Genomic DNA, 18,516 nt, shown 5'->3' on the forward strand with positions numbered 1-18,516 from the left:
GGTAAAAAATCGATATGTTGGGTTTTCCGTGAGAATTTAGTGTCTAAAGGTGAAGGGGGTGCGGACGGCGGCGCCTCGGTGCGGGGCCGGAGCCCTGCGGAGGGGTGGCGGGGGAGGGGGCGGTGCCGGCCTCTGCACATGCTGAGGGACCATGGGGACGTTTGTTCCCAAAAATATCCTTCGGAGACTTTTTTTTTTTTTTTAAGTCTGTTCCAGTCTTACCTGCTGAGAAGGGTAAATAAATGGAAAAATCCAAATAGCACGTAATTAATATGCCTCACTGAGTGCCCCTGGCGAGTCACATGGCTTTGTGTGACATTCAGCTCCCTTTGTGCTGAAACATTGCAAATAAATAATTTTAATAACGAGAGTTTGTTTGTCAGACTTTAAAATTATTTTCCTTGAAAACCTGAAACTTTTTTTGCCCTATTTTAGTCTGTTTGTGTACTGTGGTGAGAAAGCTTATCAGTATAGTTTGCTGGATCATTGCCTCTATTCATTGGTGTGTTCTTCAGACATTGTAGCTTAATATTGCTTCTGTTGGAAACAGTTTCCATCTCTTTGGTTCTCACAGTGACTCAACTCAATTCTTAACTAAGTTCTGTAGAATTTTTTTTTTCTTGGATAAAATTTCTGTATAGGTCTCTCCACCCTACATGGTCAGATGTTGGCCTGGCTTTCAAAAGCAAAGAGCGTTCACAAATCCCTCTGCAATTCCAGTGAAAAGCAAATCTTGTTATTTTTAAAAATCAGTTGGTATACTGTATTTTGTGGCAGTAAGTTCCTGTAAGCATGGTTCGTGGAGTTAATGAACCAAGATAACAATATGCTTTCTTCTAATTGATAAGATCTTATTTCCTATGCAAACCAGCAAGAGTTTTACATTGTAGGATTTAGTGTCAAAGTGGTATGTGTGATTAAAAAGAAAAAAAAAAAAGTAAAAGTTAACTTTTTTCCAGTTGATGTATGTATCTGAAAGAATATGTATTTCCTTGTGGGAAACTTCTGAACAGATAGCATTGAAGAAGGCATGCAGGATTGCACAAAAGAACACTGGATATGAAGATTGTAGGTCAGAGCTAAGGTGAAAAAATACATTTTTTTAAAGGGAGGGGGAGAAAACCTAATTTGTATACTGAACTCTTCTCTCTCTCTCTCTCTCTCTCTCTCTCTCTCGTGGGCTTCATCCTTACCTGTCTAGATGGACTTGCTTTTTCTGCAGACTGGATGACTTTGTGATGAATCATCTGGTTAGATGCAGGACTTGTGTTCCTGAGCTACTCTATTGCTGTCGGAACTCTTTATCCTTGATAAGAATAACGCACTGATTATGCTGCCTGCTTGAGAGCAATGAAGTCCTTAAGTATTTGTTTTCCTGCTTTTAAGTAGCTGGGCTTTGTAAACTTTGTGTAAGACATATATCCTTGCCACTTAGAAACTTGAACCTGCTTTTTAACTAAAGGTTTTCTTTGGGGAATTTTATTTATAATATTGCATTCAGTAATGTTTGGTGTGATATTTATGTCACACACTTGACACCAATAGTTTTGGATTCAGCCTAAAGCAGTTGCTGACGTTTCTTGAAATGGCAGTCAAAACAAGTCAGAGTACTACTTTTTAAGATTTTTCTTTGCTTGGGATAATCTTAATCACACTTTTGTCAAAGTCTCTCCGAAAATGTTTGATTTGAATGAAACGGCAAAACTCAGCCAGCTGTTTTTAGATTTTTCGCACTGGCTCAGCAGACATGTGCTGACAGTAGTGTTCAGAAGCTTATAGTATCGAGTTGTTTCTGTTGTGTGGCTTGAGGATTTCATTCTCTAGCATTGTCAGCATAGTTTACGTTGGTACTAATGGCTCTGTTATTAGCTTCCCCACCTCTGAAAATGCGGATCTCTGTTTCCGTCTCTTCCTTTTCTTTCTCATTTATCATTTGTAGTAATAAATATACAATTAAAAATGTACATTGGATATTATTTGGAGCATCATTGCCGTTAAAATCATCTTTCAAAATTGTAATGAGATGTCATCTAGCTTTGCCATGTCAACTCTCATAATAGATTAAGAATTAAGGTTATCTTACTCCACCAAACAGCCCATGGTTCCCAAGTGTTTTGTGCATGAAAATAGTGGCAACTGAATTTGTATACAGCCCCAGTGGAAAATCAGTGTTGCAGAGATGCAACTTTGGGAATGTTTCTTCTATAGCTTATTTTACAAGCCACAGGAGAATGTATGTCCACATTTCAGTGAGTCCTCAGAATGGCTTAGTGAGTGTTTCTTCTGCCTGTTGTTGGACAGGAGGCCCTTGAACTTACAGGGTTGTTACTGCTTATGCATTAGATCTTCAAATCCTGCTGTGATAGGGGAAGTACAACATGGCAGTGTAAGGGTGTGGGCATGTAAATTGCTCAGAGGTAAACTGTAATAAAACTTGCAGTGTGTCATCTGCTTCCAGTCCCATTTGGCCACTCTTTATTTTTCTGTAAAAGTAAGGATACATATACCGCCACAAAAGAGAGGTAAGCTACGCTGTACTTGTCATATTTATTGTGTGGTAGGATGCACACTTATAATTGAGTGTACACCCCTGGGATGTTATTTGCTACCTGTTCTCCTATGTTTTATACTGTGTGATGGCCATTCTTAGTTATTAATTCAGCTAAATCAACATAAAAATATTTATCTTTGGCTCCACTATTGTATCTCCCACTCATACCTCTGCAAGCCTGACGGTAGTGGCTGAGTGCAGATTTATTTGGTAGTTTCCTCATTTGTGTTCTGTAGCACACCAAGACAGCGAGGGCCGGGTGCAGCAGTGTCTTGCTTTAGATGCCTCAGGTGCTCAGGCATCAGGTGAGATACATCTGGGTCTAATCAACTTTTATCATTCAGTCCAATTTACAAGGCGTGGTATTTTGTTCAAAGGTTACACACCTTTATATTGGGAAGTATATGTCTTTGTCTTGGTGCTACTCAAATAAGGTTAGTAGACGTGTGAAGAAGAATTTGGCCATTCCTCTGGGAGCAATCTCTGGACGGGCAGAAGCCCCAAGCAAAGGCCCTCCCTGCATGGGCAGGTCAACTCTGTTGCATTTGCAGTAATAAGTCAGGCGACACTCGGAAAATGCCAGCCTGCATTTCTGCCTGTGACCCCATGCTGTTCTGATGTGGGGTATAACAACAGAAGCTCCTGGAAAACAAAAAGTACATTATGGCAGAGTTTTTAATTGGGCAAGGGCAAAGAAACTGGAGCTACGGATTTCACAGAAACCTGTGGGATGTCATGAAGCCTGCTTTCTAATGAATTTGTATTTGTGGATGGGTTTTTTCCTAGCTTCTAATAAGATGTCAGCTCAATTGAAGCTTTTCCTGTCACTGGGGTGGCATTTAAAAGGCCAGAGAGCTGTGTGGGTTCCTCTTGTTAACGCAGGAGGTGTGCTGCCATGACCTTGTGCCAGCAGGGTGTATTGCCTCAAAGTTAGTTGAAAGTAGCCAAAGAATTAAAAAATTATTCAGCAGAGGGGATGGAGAGAGTTGATGAATACATAGACACATGATGTGATTATAAAACCTCATTTCCATAGGAAACCAGGCTAATTATAACTGTAGTACATCAAAAATGAATCTATCATATAATTCCTCAGTGGTCTATAACTTAATTCCTCCTTAGCTCAAGCAAGTTTGATAGCTTTCACCTCTCCGTGCCTTGGAACGCCAACAGCAGTTATATGACACTTGTCCCCTTATGCAAGAGGCCTGATTCAGAAAATTGAGGGCTTTCCGTTCTCAGCTTCACCTTTCTCCAGCACGAGATGCCTGCTTGTACTACTTAGCTTAGCCTAAGATTCAGAATATTACGGATGCACTGGCCTTATGTGTAGGCAGGCTGGGGACTGTGAGCGTGCATGGCACATGTCGGGGGGAAGCGCTGTGTATCTTGGGCAGGTGGGCAGGCAGCCCACAGGCAGGCTCAGGGCGCATCTCCTGTAGGTCTGGTCACAAGGCAGGGATGAGTACATGCAGCACTCAGTGTTTGCTAAAAATGTCCCTCTTTTCAACTTGGAAATCTAGGAGCTTCCTTTGATTCTCTCTTGTAGCATGCTCTATGCATGCATAGACTGGAGTACTGGCAGTCTTTTTTTGTTACGTCCTCTTGACATTATTCATATAATATTTAAGCTTTATGAATGTCACCTATAGAGCACTTCTCCTCTAGTGGCTCATTCTGAGCTGTTATTTACTAAGGAGTAGTTGGCCTGTGCTTTTTAGTGTATAGTTGAAGAGGTTCCTTGGAAAGTGAACAAACCTCCCTTTTAAACACATCATTACAGATAATTGGCTGTCGTTCTTTGTGAAACCAAGCAATTTTTAACTTGTGTTTTGGAAATACATTAGTCACAAAACACAAATTCTTCAACCTTATCCACCAAACCTTATACCCTAAGAGCATGGCCTTGCAAGCCGATCCTCTTTCTGGCTCAGATTTGCTAAATAACTGAAGGGTATGCTTAGTTTCGGTACGTACATAATGCCACAAAGTACTCTTAACAGACTAAGCCTCAACTTGTAGGAAGTAATAGCTTTCTTATGAGGGATCATTAGTAGTACCTACATGCTAAATAGCTTCTCCACTTTTGTGCAGTAGATTCTTTGTCTATGAATCAGAATAGTCACAAAAAAGGATTTGTCTGAAAATCTTGACATGTACATCTTGAAAGTATGAAGTCTCGCTAAGCCAAAAGCAGCAGCAGAATAGCAACCCTCTTGCTTGTAATAACACAGAAATGATTCAACATACTGATTTCAACATCGAGATAAACGTGATGACTTGTTTTAAAGATGAAGTGAGTGTGCCTTGTTCTCTTCCCTTCTTCACCTGTGTGGTCAGTGTGGTTTATTTATGAATTTGAATTATGATCTTCTACATCCAAATGCTCCTTGACCTGCAAAGCTGATACTAAAAGTGGTAGATTTAGGGCCCAAAGTAAAGACCATTCTTAAAAATTAACTTCAGTAGGCTTTTAGCAAGTCCTGAGCATTGGAAATATTCCTTCCCCCCCTACGAATTGTGCAGATACAGTAATGCTTTGTTTAGAAACACAAAAACTGAGAAAATATTAAACTCATTGTGACACTGCAGCTGCATAACAACAATACATAAGGGTGTTCTTTATGATGATAAAAGCTTTGGCCCTTCAATTATAACAGCAAGTGTCCGTGCTGGAATTTGTCCTTTACTGTAAGGAAGTATTTACACACAAAATCGTTGTTAATGTGTCGTGTCTGTGGAAGAACTTTACAGACTATAGCTGAGCTGTAGTTAATTTTAATGACTAAGAAATATGGTGCTTCTTGCAGATCAGCGAGTATAGATCACAGGCAGCTGCAAATTAACTATTATGAACTTTAGAAAAGAATTCAAAGAGGCTGCTTCTCCAAATGCGTTTTATTCGTTTGTTTTGACTAGTCCCAATTAATTATTTAAAGTTCTTCAGCAGTAAAGATACTTGGGAATGTGTTGTGCAGTGGTAGAAAAAGGAGATCAAACTATAGCATTTTACTGTTAAATGATAACTGAGAAGCAGGGTAAGATGACAGAATTTTTCAAAAGGGCTTTCCTGTTTGTGGATAACGTTTCATTTTGTGTCTATTTTTATAAGTTCATAGTTTAGGAAAGGCTGCAGCTGCATTATCTTGGGAATGTGGTATTTTAAGAGGTTTTACAATGTTTGATTGTGAAATTTGACTGATTTTGCTAAAAAATAAGTAGTATCCATAGCTAATCAAAAGAATAAATCTTGTAAAACAGTCTGGAATTTGAACAAATCCTTAGGCCTTCCTGGTGATGAGAACTCAGGTATACTGTATGAAGGTGCACTACTTCTTGTGGCTGCAAAACTCAGTAGAGGTACAAATAAGAGACAATAAGGAACAAAGAGTTTGAAAATTACTTCAAAAATTTTAGTAGCATCTTCTCAAAATAAACTGTTATGATTATTTCTTTATTATTTCTTTCTGTAGGCTCTTCCAGCAAATGCAGTTGCAGTTTTTGTGTACTGCAGCTCGGTGACAGTGTTCTTCACGGTGATAAAGGTGATCAGTTACCGTCTGCACCTTATGTTTGATAAAGGCGAAGTAATTCAACAAAAGATCTCAAGAAAAAATGGAAGGCAATGTAAAGATACAGAGCTCCCAAAAGGAAACACAGTTCAGCCCTCAAACTGTAGGTAAGGTTTCATTGCATGTTGCTGGTACCTTCTGTAAAACGGGTGAGTTTGCACTGTGGTCCTGCATAGCAGAAACACCTCTTGACTGTAAGAAAACTCCCTACTGTTGCATGAGGAATGGCACTTCTAAAAACCTGCTTAGTGCTTTTACTTTCAGTGGCTGCAGCATGCTTGTGGTGAAGCAGGCAGAGCTGCACCTGATTCAGAGGGTGGGGCAGCAGCTGGGCACCATGAAGGCAGAAGAAAGCAGTAGGAAGAGACCTTTCAGGAAGGTGCTAAAATATCTTGGAGAAGACCTGGGAGAAGTTTTCTGAGGAAGCCTTACATGCTTCGAGGAGCAGTAGAAAAGCTTTTTCTGTTGTTACCCCTAACTTAGAGAAGTTTGGGGATGAGGGAGAAGAGCTCTGTCTCCAGCAGAAAGAAGGCTGTGATCCTTAGGGGAAAGTGGTGAAAGTCCCAGCCATGCTTACTACCTGCTGGGAAGAGGAAAAGAAGTGGCACGCACCTCTTGGCAAAGAAAATGCTTTGATATCATGGCTTCAAAAGCCTGACCCTACATTGCCTTTGTGTGTTTACAGTGACTTCCTTCTTGGATCAAACCTAGGTGTGTACGTTGTAACTGCTGGTGATTTTCCTGTGGCCCTGTTCATGGGGAAAGCTAGAACTGCTTTTATTTCTGTAAGGCATTTGGTGGGTATTTGCAGCCTCTCTACTGAGGAACCAAGTACCATGTCTTTGCTGCAAATAAACAATCCAAGTCAATAAGGCTGCTTGCAGGTTGAGATGGCTTTAAAGGTAAAAAGTGTTGGACTGAAGACTGGTACTGACATTTTCCCAATCTGTGTATGTGTAGAATATTCTACTAGAAACTGTTTAGAATAAATGGAGACTTCTCTTGCTGGTTCTTCAAGCTTGAGTCATACGAGCAAATGAAGTTGGCAAGCAGCTTCCAGTGTTCCCAAGCATTATGACAGATGTGAAAAATGCTGAAACAAGGTACATCCAAGAGTGACGGCAGCATAGAAGTGTCCAAACAAAGCTTAAACCAAGTAGGTTCGTTAACAACTACCAGTCAAGCTTCAACAGAGAACTCTGTATAAAAGAATTTACCTTGGGTGTGTTTTGGCGCATTCATAGTTACAACTGCTACCTCTGTGCAAGCTCAGTAGTTTCAAGATTGATTGTGTACCTCCGTGCTGCTGCTCTTCTGTGTCTTTACAGATGCACATCTGTGCTACACTCCTGGTAGTGACATTGCTGGGAGTGTCAAAGTCTGCTTGCATCGAGACTCTTTTGAGAAAGCCTCTTAAGTGTGTCACTGACTGTACAAAGGTTTTTATTTTAGATTGGGTGATGCCTTTCAGGCTCTATTCTTCTTTAGTTCTCACCAGCTCATAAAGCTATTTCCTATTTGCAGATGTCTGACACAGTAATTTAAGAGGCTCATCAGTTGTTCTGTGCTGGCTCAAACTTAAACAGACCCTTGGTGTTTTACTGTTGACTGGTTAATGAAACAAATGCAAGCTTTCATTATCCTGCCTCTGGTTTGGCTAAGTAGAGGTAGAATAAATTAAAAATTGTATGTTAAATCACATAACCATTTCTCCTAGGAGGTCCTAGGCACAACAATCCATTATTTACTATTTGATTGTAAAATAGAGAACTTAGTATTTTGACTAGATGGATGACAGAAGTTTTTGAACAGGCCCTGTCAGTAGGCAAGTTGGTTGAACAACTTTTTGAAGCCAGCTAACTAGAGAAAAAAAAAATAAATTGTAGAAAGTTGACTGAGGCCCCCCAGTAAATAATTTTATAGCTTATGTACAGCTGTAGGGTTTTAAAAATAATTTTTTTGGGGAAAAAAACCAGCCTCACAAACAAACAACAAAGCCCAAACCCACACTTTTTGACATTTCACTATAATTCCATTTTTTTAACTTAATATTTGTTGTATTATACTTGAGAAAGAGAACATGTTGGTTCTCATTAGTAAACCTTGTCCAAAAATACTTATATCCATGAAAAAGCTAATAGGAAAAATGTGTAAAAAGAGTTAGAGGGTAGCTGAATACATCCACAAAGGAAGTGATCAACAAGTTGCCTGTAACATGAAATTTAGTAGTGGGTATATGTTTGCCCAAGTTAAAACCAGAGGAATAACTTTATTTTTTGGTCTAATGATTATATTACTGCACATGATGTGTAGAGCTTCAAATAGGTGTTTGATAGGAGGTTTGTAAAGAAACAGGCAGTAAGATAAACAATATGTATGCAAAGGTGTAGTCAAAGGATGTAAAATGCAAAAACTGTGGAAGTTGTAGTGTTTGATTGTTATACATCTAGTGCGAAGCCCCAAACGGCATTTTGTCCCAGTAATTCCATGCACATGTCAAACAGGGTAAATGACATTGTATACACATAGGGAGTTTGAAAGCATGTCATTGTATTTCTCATAGCAATGTGCTACTAACTAAGAAGCCAGAACAATTTTATATTGAGGTATTCCTATTTATTTATGTTTAGCAAGTTGTTTTGGAGAGGGAGGAGGGGCAAATAAGAGTTACAGTATTTTTCAGCCTTGTGCTTTTAGAATTGGAGGGGGAATATGTGCTGTCACTTCATTGTGCTGTGCTACTCCTTCCTTACTATTCCTCAGTTTCTTCCCAAAACTCACTGTGATCCTCTGTGGTAAGAAGCATTGCTTTATCTTTTATTTCCTTCCTTTTCAGCAATAACACCAGGGATAATGGTGTCATCAGTGAAACCAACCAAAATGACTCTACCCAAACAATTCACGACAGTTCAAGGGTACAGGCTGTGCACTCGCAGAACTCGCCTGGAGCAATGGTTAGTATGTGGTTTTCTGTAATAGTGTCTTCATGATGTGCAGTCCACAGCTTACCACATGGAGTTTTGTATTGCCAGGTACTGATCACCTGAAGTGTAGGTCCGCCCTGAGGAGGAAGGGTAGTTCTGTGGATCTACCTGGTATACCACTGCTGTCAGTTAGACCTCGCCTTGTCCCAAAGGTTTGGGTTTTCAGTCCCAAAGGTTTGGGTTTGCGAAGCTGAAACTGGTATATGTAATTCTGCTCTTCTTAGAAGGGGTCTGTTGGCTCTGTAGATACAAAATGTCCTTTGCAAATCTTGCCAAGAGCAACTAGTTTTCATGGCTGCTTTGGGAGAAGCAGGACGCTAATGCAATCAGAGCAGCTTTTCATTGTCTCAGAAGGGATCTGCTCCTGAAGCATTAGTAATTTGTTTTTGCGTAACTAGACTTATGCTTATAAAATGAACCCAACACCTCTAAAGTATTTAAACAACACATAAAAACCATTATTTAAATCTAGGAGATGTCTACATGAGGTTAAAAATACATATATTTACATTCCATGCCATTGGCCATGCTTTCTAAATCAATAGTGTATGAAGTGATGGAGGTGATTTATGTAGATGATAATAGTAAAGAAAAAGTAGGAAACATCGATGAGAAGGTTGAAGAGTTAATTATTCAAAAATTAAGAAAAGGAAGGAACGCTGTCTGTATAATCTTAAGCTACTCCCCATATATACTGTGATAAAATCTTTAATTATGTGATCCCATGCTATTTTTTCTACAGGACTCCTGCCTCATTCAGTGCAGAGGATGGTTAGTGATCTCTGAATAAGTAGCTATTTGATACTTCATTCTGTCTTCATATCCCCTCCCACCCCATTCCCTAGTTACTGCAAACTCTTCAAATCCTGGTCTGAATTGAAACTATTTCGTCATTTCCTGGAGTGTTTTTACCTTTTTGTAGCATCTGTATGATTCACAGACATTAATAGTTTTATTTTATGAGGTAAAATATTTTTCACCTTGTTTCTGTCCTATTCCCCAGTATTCTGGTATTTGTCCAATCCGCGACCACGTTTCTTCTTGGGATCTTGTCCAAGTCTCCCATTTCTAAATATGTAGGTTGGGTCAGGTCAGACCTAATCTCCTGTTCTTGCTGCCAGGAAAACACCATGAAAGTTTAGGAGATAATGGTTTGGGGGCCAGTCAGACAGAAGAGAGCCACATTAATTTTTTCCCAATAGCTCTTTTTCTAGTTAGGCACTTAGACAGTAGAATTTAGACTCCCAAAGTATTCCTCTGGAGTATTGTGTTTAGTTTTGAGCTCCCCAGTGAGTTCCCAGAGACATTGACCTGTTGATGAGAATCCAGCGGAGGCCACCAAGGTGACTGAGGAATGAGGTACATGATGTGTGAGTACAGGCAGATGGGACGTTTTTGCCTTTGTAAGGCTAAAACCCTTTGCAAGACTAGAAGAAGAGCTTACTGCTGTCTTCAGTTCTCTAATGGAAAGATAGAGAAGATTGTGCACACTTCTCAGAGGCCCAGTGACAGGATAAGAGACAGTGGCTGCAACTTGCAGCCAGGGAAAAACTACAGTTACATCAGTCAGGTTTAAAGTTTTTGTTTGGTGGGTTTGGGGTTTTTTTTGATTGTTTGTTTGTGCCCCGCCCTTCCCCCAGGGTGGTCAAATACTGGAAAAGGTTGTCCAGAGAGGTGAAATCTCCGTCTTTGGAGATATTCAAAGCTCTGCTGGAGATGGCCCTGAGCAACCTGCTCTAATTGTACCTACTTTGAGTGTGTATGGTGGAGGGGATTTGGGCTAAATGACCTCGAAAGCTTCCTTGCTATCTAAACAATTCTGTGATAATTTAATGGCTCTGTCCTCTAGTTTCCCACTGAGAAATTGTTACCAAGTTCTGGAGACCAAACTTAATTTTAGTGCTTTGGCAACAGGTAGCTGGAAAAGTGGAATACATGAATGCATTCTATTCCTTAATGATTAAAAAAACCCAAACCAAACTAATCTGGATTAGACACTGCAAAATATTTTTTTAAAAATCTTAGATTTTTTTTTCCCCAAACATCACACACAATTGCAATGATGCAATTTGGAATTTGGAGCATGACTGTTCTATAACCATCTCCCTCACCCACCCCTTGCATTTTGTGTAAGGTACATGTCCAAATTTCAGTGATGTTAAGCAATTTACCAGTGCTGTAATTAACCTTTGATGAGATAGCTATTGCACTGATAGATGTTTTTTCCAACAGAATTTAACATGTGCTCATGCTAATTTTGTGTGTTTCTTTTTATTTTTAGGAGCTGTCAACACGGGAAACTATTGAAGATCTCAGAGGTATCTTAAAGGCTTTTAAAATCCTTTTAAATCTTGGTTTAATCATTGCTTGCCACAAAAAAAAAAAAGTCACAGAGGACCCCTTGACCCCATGGCAAGTTCTGTTGTACCTCATGTTAGGAGCTCAATGGAAAGCTCGAGAGAACAAATTCTCAAGGGAGTTCTAACAGACTAAGCCTTCTCAGCTGTCAGCCAAGCTCCAAGCTCTTCAGGATGCAGTCTTTTGGTGAACATGCAAGCAGCCCTTCCCATTTTGACATGCGGCAATGAAAGAGCCTTCCCCCCACATTCTTGGGAATTTCTGTGCACACCTTGCTTTGCCTACAGTTCCAGTGCTTGAAACGTTTCAATACATTTTAGTTTATCTCCTTTTTGTTAAGGTTGATCACCATATCGTATGGGACCATTTAAGAATTACACAAAGTGATGCAACAAACTTGTGCCACACTGGCTTATTCTTTCTTACATCTCTCCCTAAGTGGGGATAATTCTGTAAAACAGTTTTTATATTAGCTGTTTCTTGAGCTATTTTGATTATTTAAATTAAATAGACATGCTGCTACTACTGTCCTGACCTGGAAGGATTCCAACTTGCTTTCATAGTATTTCACACTTAGCTAACAAAAAAGATTCTTGCTTAGGAACTGTTTTAATCTGCTACATCATCTGTGCTTCTTTTGCTTTGCTCTGGATCAGATTTTACTAGCTAAAGGTGATACTTCAATAATGCACAGTGTTCGTGTTTGTGAGACCTAACTCCCATGTGTTTTTTATTAGGTGTTATGGTATTAGAAGACCAGGCTGCACCGCCAGTTTCATCTACCTCACCCTGTATCAAAACAGATACATTACCTGTTTCTACAGCCTCTGCTTCAGGTGCCACCACATCAGCAATAGTGACAAAACCAGCTGCTATGGAAACACTTTCTGGTAATGGAATCAATGAGGAAGGAGGGAACGGACAGCCATATGGACAGCATGGACCCCAAGATATTCTTGTGGGCAGAGATGTAGCTAAAAACTTCTCCAATATGTCTTCATCACAAGGTGATATTTTAAGGACTGGAGTCTCTTCAGAGCCATGGGACAGCGAAAATTCAGTTATTTCAGACCATTTGAGTAATTCTAAAAGTTACAAAAGAGGGAAATCACCAGATAGATCACCACAGGCAGGTTTTACCAGTAACTGCCCACAGTGCAATGCCATTGCAACCAAAGATCCGGAGCATCTGGAAAGTTCTTGCAGTGCTGGTAGTACCCATGAGGACATTGATTACTCAGACAGTGAGACTGCTGTTGAAGTTGTGGACAACTCTCTTCCTGGAGATCAGCTGTGTGAGCCCATTAAAATTGTCATCACAATGAGTACTACACCAACCACCACCCTCAGTGACCTAGCAGGCTCTGTCCACCTAAAGGCTCTGGGAACTGAGAGAACAAGCTCAGGCCTCGAGTCTGGTATAGTTACAGCAGGTTGGCCAAGTCAGCAAACTAATGAACAGCTCAGAATCCCCGTTATCACTTTTGACCTGTCTGATGACAGTAAAGGTAAGGCTTGCCCAGAAGTTAGTGAAAGTGAAAGAACTCCAGAAATGTTAAAGGCAGAGCTGTCATCCAACCAGTGCTCTGGCTATGAATCGGGTGATGCAATAAAGGAACACAGCAAACCAGGAAATACTCCTTTAGAAACTAACACTTGTTCAGATCCAAATCGGGAGAATGCTTCTGAAAATATCCAGACTGTAGATTTAACTTCTAAGGAAGACCTGCACAACCTAGACCCACAGTCCTGTAGAACTGCTTATGAAAAGAGGCACATGCGGGTGTTGAGCGTAGACAGCGGGACCGATGTGCTTTTAAGTAAGAATTTCATGGAGGTATCTGACAAAGAAAAGACCTTACCAACTTCTAAATCAGATCTAGAAGCTAAAGAGGGACAGGTGCCCAATGAATCCAACTTCCTAGAGTTTGTCTCCCTCCTGGAATCCATTAATACCTCAAAGATGAAGGCATCTAATCAATCCACTGTCAAAATGGAGACAACAAAGGAAAATGGGCTTGTTGGAGGTATGATGCATGGTTTACAACTCTTTTGGAATAAAAAAGTTGTGACGAGTTACATTATATATAGCAGCTTAATCTGAGATCTGCAGAAGGGCAAATTCCCAGAGGAGAACTGGTTTTGCTAATAGCGCCGGGGAAGGGCTGGACTTAGTGGGACAAAGTGATTTAGTAAAAGTGTGATTGTGTCAGCTGCTGTTCTTTGAGTATTTTTATATAAACTCTTAAAGATTGTATATAAATTATTAAAAGATCTTCCTTTGGAAAACCTAATGCTAACTTCAGTACGTGTTCTATCTAGAACCAGAATAGCATGCATGTGGCAGGTCTGGATTGTTGGAGTACCAAAAGCATCTTGTAATGTGTATAGCTGTAGCATTACACCTGCCCTTGCCCATCTTAACCAGGTGCCTGTTGAAGAGTTGTCCATGTGTGCCTGTAAGTGTGTAGAAAGCTGGAATTGTCACTGGTGATGGGTCAACTTCTAGCTAACCTGTGTGTGTGCACATGTTCCCGCAAGAACCTTCTATTACATGAAAAACACACAGCTGATTTCAAAGTTTGTCACCTTTTTTTAAAAAACAAATGTGGAATTAATACTTTTATCTTGTTTAAAAAAAAATTAAGGATCACTTTATTTTCTTGATGTGTCATCTACCTGTAGATTCTATTTCCCTTTCGGTTTGCCTTTTTTCTTTCCTCTTATCTGACCTATCAACTTAATTAGACCCATATCTCATTCTGGTTTGCCTTTTTTCTTTCCTCTTATCAACTTAATTAGACCCATATCTCATTCCATCTTTCACTTGTGTCCTTTTTTCCCTTCCACTTTATATTTCTAATTCTGTGCCTTCTCTTCCCCTGTTCATCCCTTCTCAGTTTAGCCACTCTCTGGCCCTCCTGTGTGACCTTATTTACCCTCCTCTTCATACTGCTTCTCCCTCGTCTTTCCCTCTGTTCTTCCTAGCAATCCACACTGTTGCTTTTCTAGCCTTTTTCCACTCTCTTGAGCTTGCCTAAAGAATCAGAATCACAGAATGGTTCGGGTTGGCAGGGACCTTAAAGATCATCTAGTTCCAACCCCCCTGCCACGGGCAGAGACACCCTCCACTAGACCAGGAAGCCATTGCCTCCCCACAGCTTGCGCTCACTTCTCCTCTACTTACCCTCCTCTCCATTCCCTAGTCAAATTTTGCTCCTCCTATGTCTAGTGCCTCTCCTCTGCTCTGTCTCGCCCATCTCTCCTGCCTTCTCGGAGTGTTCTGCAGAGGAGTTTCTGTCCTGCTCTATCGAGTTCATCAGCCTGCCCAGCTGGCTCTGTGCTGTGTGGTTTCCTAAGACATGTGCTGAGCAAGCCCTGCTTTTCTCCAAGCCCTGCTTTTCACCAGACCCTACTCAGCTGATCCCCTTCTGAGCCTGGAGAGCCCCCCAGGTCCCCGGGGTCTGGGGGTTTGGGCACAGGGTCACCTCTCTGTGCAGCAGTACACAACAAACTGAGGGTCGTGGGAAGCGGGTTGCGATCTTTCCTACTCCTCAACAATAAAAGGAGTATTTACACAATAATTTGAGTTCTGTGTGATGTGACCTATCTGGAAAAGAGAAATTATAAAAATTTCAGAGGTAAGTTTAAACAAAAAAAAAAAAAAAAGAGTGCAGCTAATCTAGAAAGGGCTTTCAGACAAGTCCCCTCAGATAATATGGATGGGGAAGATTGCTTGTATAAAGGAAAGCAACGAGTGATCAGAATAAATCAGACTTGTAGAGTCCACAGTGACAAAAAAAACCCAAACAAACCCCAAACTATTAATCTGTGTGTAGCTATTAGGCTTTAGATCTGGAAAATTAGATTCTTCTGATTGGACTCCAAGGAGGAAACCAAGAGGATTCTGCTCTTCCCTTAAACCAAGCTGTTACTTAAGGTGACCTGAACTGAATTTCCTACTTTCCTATTTTCTTAAGTCGATATGTTTGTGAGATGGTGAAGCTGAGCTGCATACATGTATAATTAAGTGGCCCTGCTCGTTTCCAGTGTGGGCCCAGCAAGTGTCACCCTGGGAAAGGAGCGGGGCCGGGAAGAGGGGTGTGCTGCTGGAGCAGGGATGGTGGCTGTGGCTCCTGTCCCTGCCAGGTGGCTCCTGCACTTCACACCGGTGTTTGGGAAAAAGGAGATTCGATCTGCACTCTTTAAGCTAGGGAGAGGTAGTTCAAAGGCAGTTATTTTTAAGAGCAAGGAGGCTTTGTTTTCTAGCCTAGTTGAAGCGTGCTCTTTGCTAAAATAAATTACTGTCATTACTGGCAGCTTCCCCACAGTAAGGTTGGATTTTAGGAATCAGAGGGCCTCTAATTTGTTTACAGCCTTGCAATTACAAATATGCTTTAATAAAATAGCATCTTAGATCAGATCTGAATAAACATTATTCCCACATTAAAGTGGTTGTTTACAAAAAAAAAAAAAAAGTGTTTGTGTGGAATACAGAGCAAGTCAAGCTTTGCACCAGTTGTTTTGAGGGAGGAGGTTGGTTGTGTTTGTTTTTTGTTCTTTTAACCTTGCAAACCACTAAATTGGCTAAAAGGTAATAATAGATGCCTGGTCCAAATGAGCATGAAATGCACTTCAAGTTTATTAGGCAATATGAGAAACTTGGCAAATTCCTGGAAAGCTAGATATTCAGAGCTGTGTGTAAGAAAGCTGATGTTTTGCATAACTTGGAGAAGGCGGGGAAAATGTGCTTATCAGAAGATAAATTGGCAAAAGGTAATAATAGATGCCTAGTCCAAATGAGCATGAAATGCACTTCAAAAAGGTATTTATTAGGCAATATGAGAAACTTGGCAAATTCCTGGAAAGCTAGATATTCAGAGCTGTGTGTAAGAAAGCTGATGTTTTGCATAACTTGGAGAAGGCGGGGAAAATGTGCTTATCAGAAGAGTCTTGCAAGTGAGCAAATGTTATCTATAGGTGTTAGTTATGGGTGCTCCCTCACAGAACTTGTGAGTTCTGTGGAAACAGAAGAGATACTGCCCTGACCACGTAAGCCTTTGCCAGTAGAGAGCTCAGTAAAATGCAGTACAAGAAAATTAAAGCCTTGCTTTGTGCTACCAAGGATGCCAGATTTAATGTGTCAAAATACAGGACAGGAAAAAAAAAAAAAAAAAGAAAAGAAAAAAAAACCAAACAAACATCTAAGAGCTGTTCTGTTGCCACTCCACCTCTTCTAGATTGTGAGAAAGTATCACCGACACTGTTGCTAAAAATGACTTTCAGGTCTGTGTCCTGTCCAGTTTGGAATCAAACTTGCACCACCCACGTAATGAAAGCCTGTCAAAAGACAACTGCAGATTTTCTTCAGTCTTTGAGAAGCATAAGGAAAGCCAGGTTTATTGGCTGCTTTGGGTCCCTCTGACATGTCTGGAGCTGAGTTAAGAGCAGCTGTGCATCAGACTTATGCAGGGCAAACGCTCATGTATGTCCCCTCTGGCACAGCTGGCTTATGATCTAGGCCAGACAATGTTGTCACCCAGGGAGCAAAGCCTGCCATGGGAGTGGTGGGGACCGGTGCAGGAGAACCTAAATCAGGACTGGGTGGCCTGAATTTAGGTGTTTTGCTGGCTCTTTTTAGAAAAAGTACTCATCATTCTGGGCAGTGCACAAACCACAACCTTGAGTGAGTTCTTCTGGATCCCAAGCAATTACCCTTCTCCTATAAAAAGCTAAAACGTACTCCTGTGGATATTTTTAGTCTCCTCAGTTTTTTTTCCTTTGCATGTGAGAAAGAGGACTATCACCTGCCATATAATCCCAATGGAGAAGGATCTTGTGCATTGGATCACCAGCCCAGATGACAGCTGTAGTGGGAGGTGATGGCAGGGGAGTTTGCTGGCAGGCGGGTAGCACCCGGAGCACGGAGCCCTGCAAGGAGCCAGGTTTTCTTTCGGAGCAGCAGTGTGCCAATCCTGACTCTTGTGCCAAGTGCCAGAGAGGGACTGTGTCGTATTTGATGCCCCTTTTTGGGTGGGGAAGAAACGGGGTGCAGAACTGAAGTCTCTAAATCTCAGTCTCACACTGAGTCTCACACTCATTGTGTAAGGCTTGATTGAGATTTTATAATTTCAGTCTTTAAATCAAAGAGGTAATAGTATGTTTGATGACAGGGCTGATGCCTGTAAAGAACTTATGAGGTTATTTCAGAGGTTTGTATTCTGAGATAATTAGGTATAATGATTAGACTACTTGCCTGAGACCTCAAGAGCCTTGATTTTATTCCCTGGCCAGTATTCCTTGATATTATTTGCTGCTGGCATAGGAGATTGTTTTGAGCAAGTCACTTCTGTGCTTAGGTTTCCCTGTCCTATAAGAGGTACCGTGAGCTTCACTAGCTTTTCCTATTACTTCAGGACTAATGTGGTAATTCTGATTAATGGATTACTCCACGTGCTTCTTCAGTGCCTGTGATGAACTTCTATAGATATTCTTGGACTGTGTCAGGTTCCCTGGGCGCTCCTGTTGTTTGGCATGTGACCAAATTTAGTGTCAGATTTTTCTTTTAATGTGTTTGTGGTATAATAGGCAAATTTGCGTTGAGAATAACATACATAAGCTAGATGTTTCTGCTAAAGCAGTTGGTGAAGAAAGGGTTTGGAATGTCCTTAGAATATATTCTCCAGAGATATGAATGGGACAGTTCACAACTCACAGAGCTTTTGTTTCATGAAGAGGGTTTTTTTCTGGTAACTTGAGCTTTGCCAGCACAGTTTCCATGTGAGGAGTGTTTGGTGACGTAGAGCCAATTACATATCCTGACAGAACACACCTAGTCTAGACACCTCTATCTCCATTTAAATACTCAAGGTGTAAGTCAGTTGGAAGAATGTGAGTAATAATCATTAAAACCAGTCACAAACCCATCATGGGCCACCTTTCCAGTGCTGGAAGTACTCATCACCATGGTGTTGTCTGATTGGCATATAAAGCCTATAAGAAGCAGTATGTTTATGTTTTTATTATTATGACTCTTTACCACTGTAGGGAA

General features: G+C 40.7%; 1 protein-coding gene across 1 annotated transcript in view; it reads left to right on the forward strand.

Annotated features, from left to right (window-relative positions):
• Positions 1–6,024: 6,024 nt before the first annotated feature.
• PCNXL2 (pecanex-like 2 (Drosophila)) overlaps positions 6,025–18,516 on the forward strand; it is a gene marked incomplete at its 5' end in the record, with an annotated part of 141,373 nt that continues 128,881 nt past the window's right edge. The window contains 4 exons of the mRNA XM_010081844.1: positions 6,025–6,230; positions 8,960–9,077; positions 11,389–11,425; positions 12,203–13,492. Coding sequence (XP_010080146.1) covers positions 6,025–6,230; positions 8,960–9,077; positions 11,389–11,425; positions 12,203–13,492 — 1,651 coding nt within the window. The remainder of the gene's footprint in view (positions 6,231–8,959; positions 9,078–11,388; positions 11,426–12,202; positions 13,493–18,516) is intronic.

This window comes from Pterocles gutturalis, unplaced genomic scaffold (assembly GCF_000699245.1).
Source record: "Pterocles gutturalis isolate BGI_N339 unplaced genomic scaffold, ASM69924v1 scaffold1104, whole genome shotgun sequence".
Classification (NCBI taxonomy): Eukaryota; Metazoa; Chordata; class Aves; order Pterocliformes; family Pteroclidae; genus Pterocles; species Pterocles gutturalis.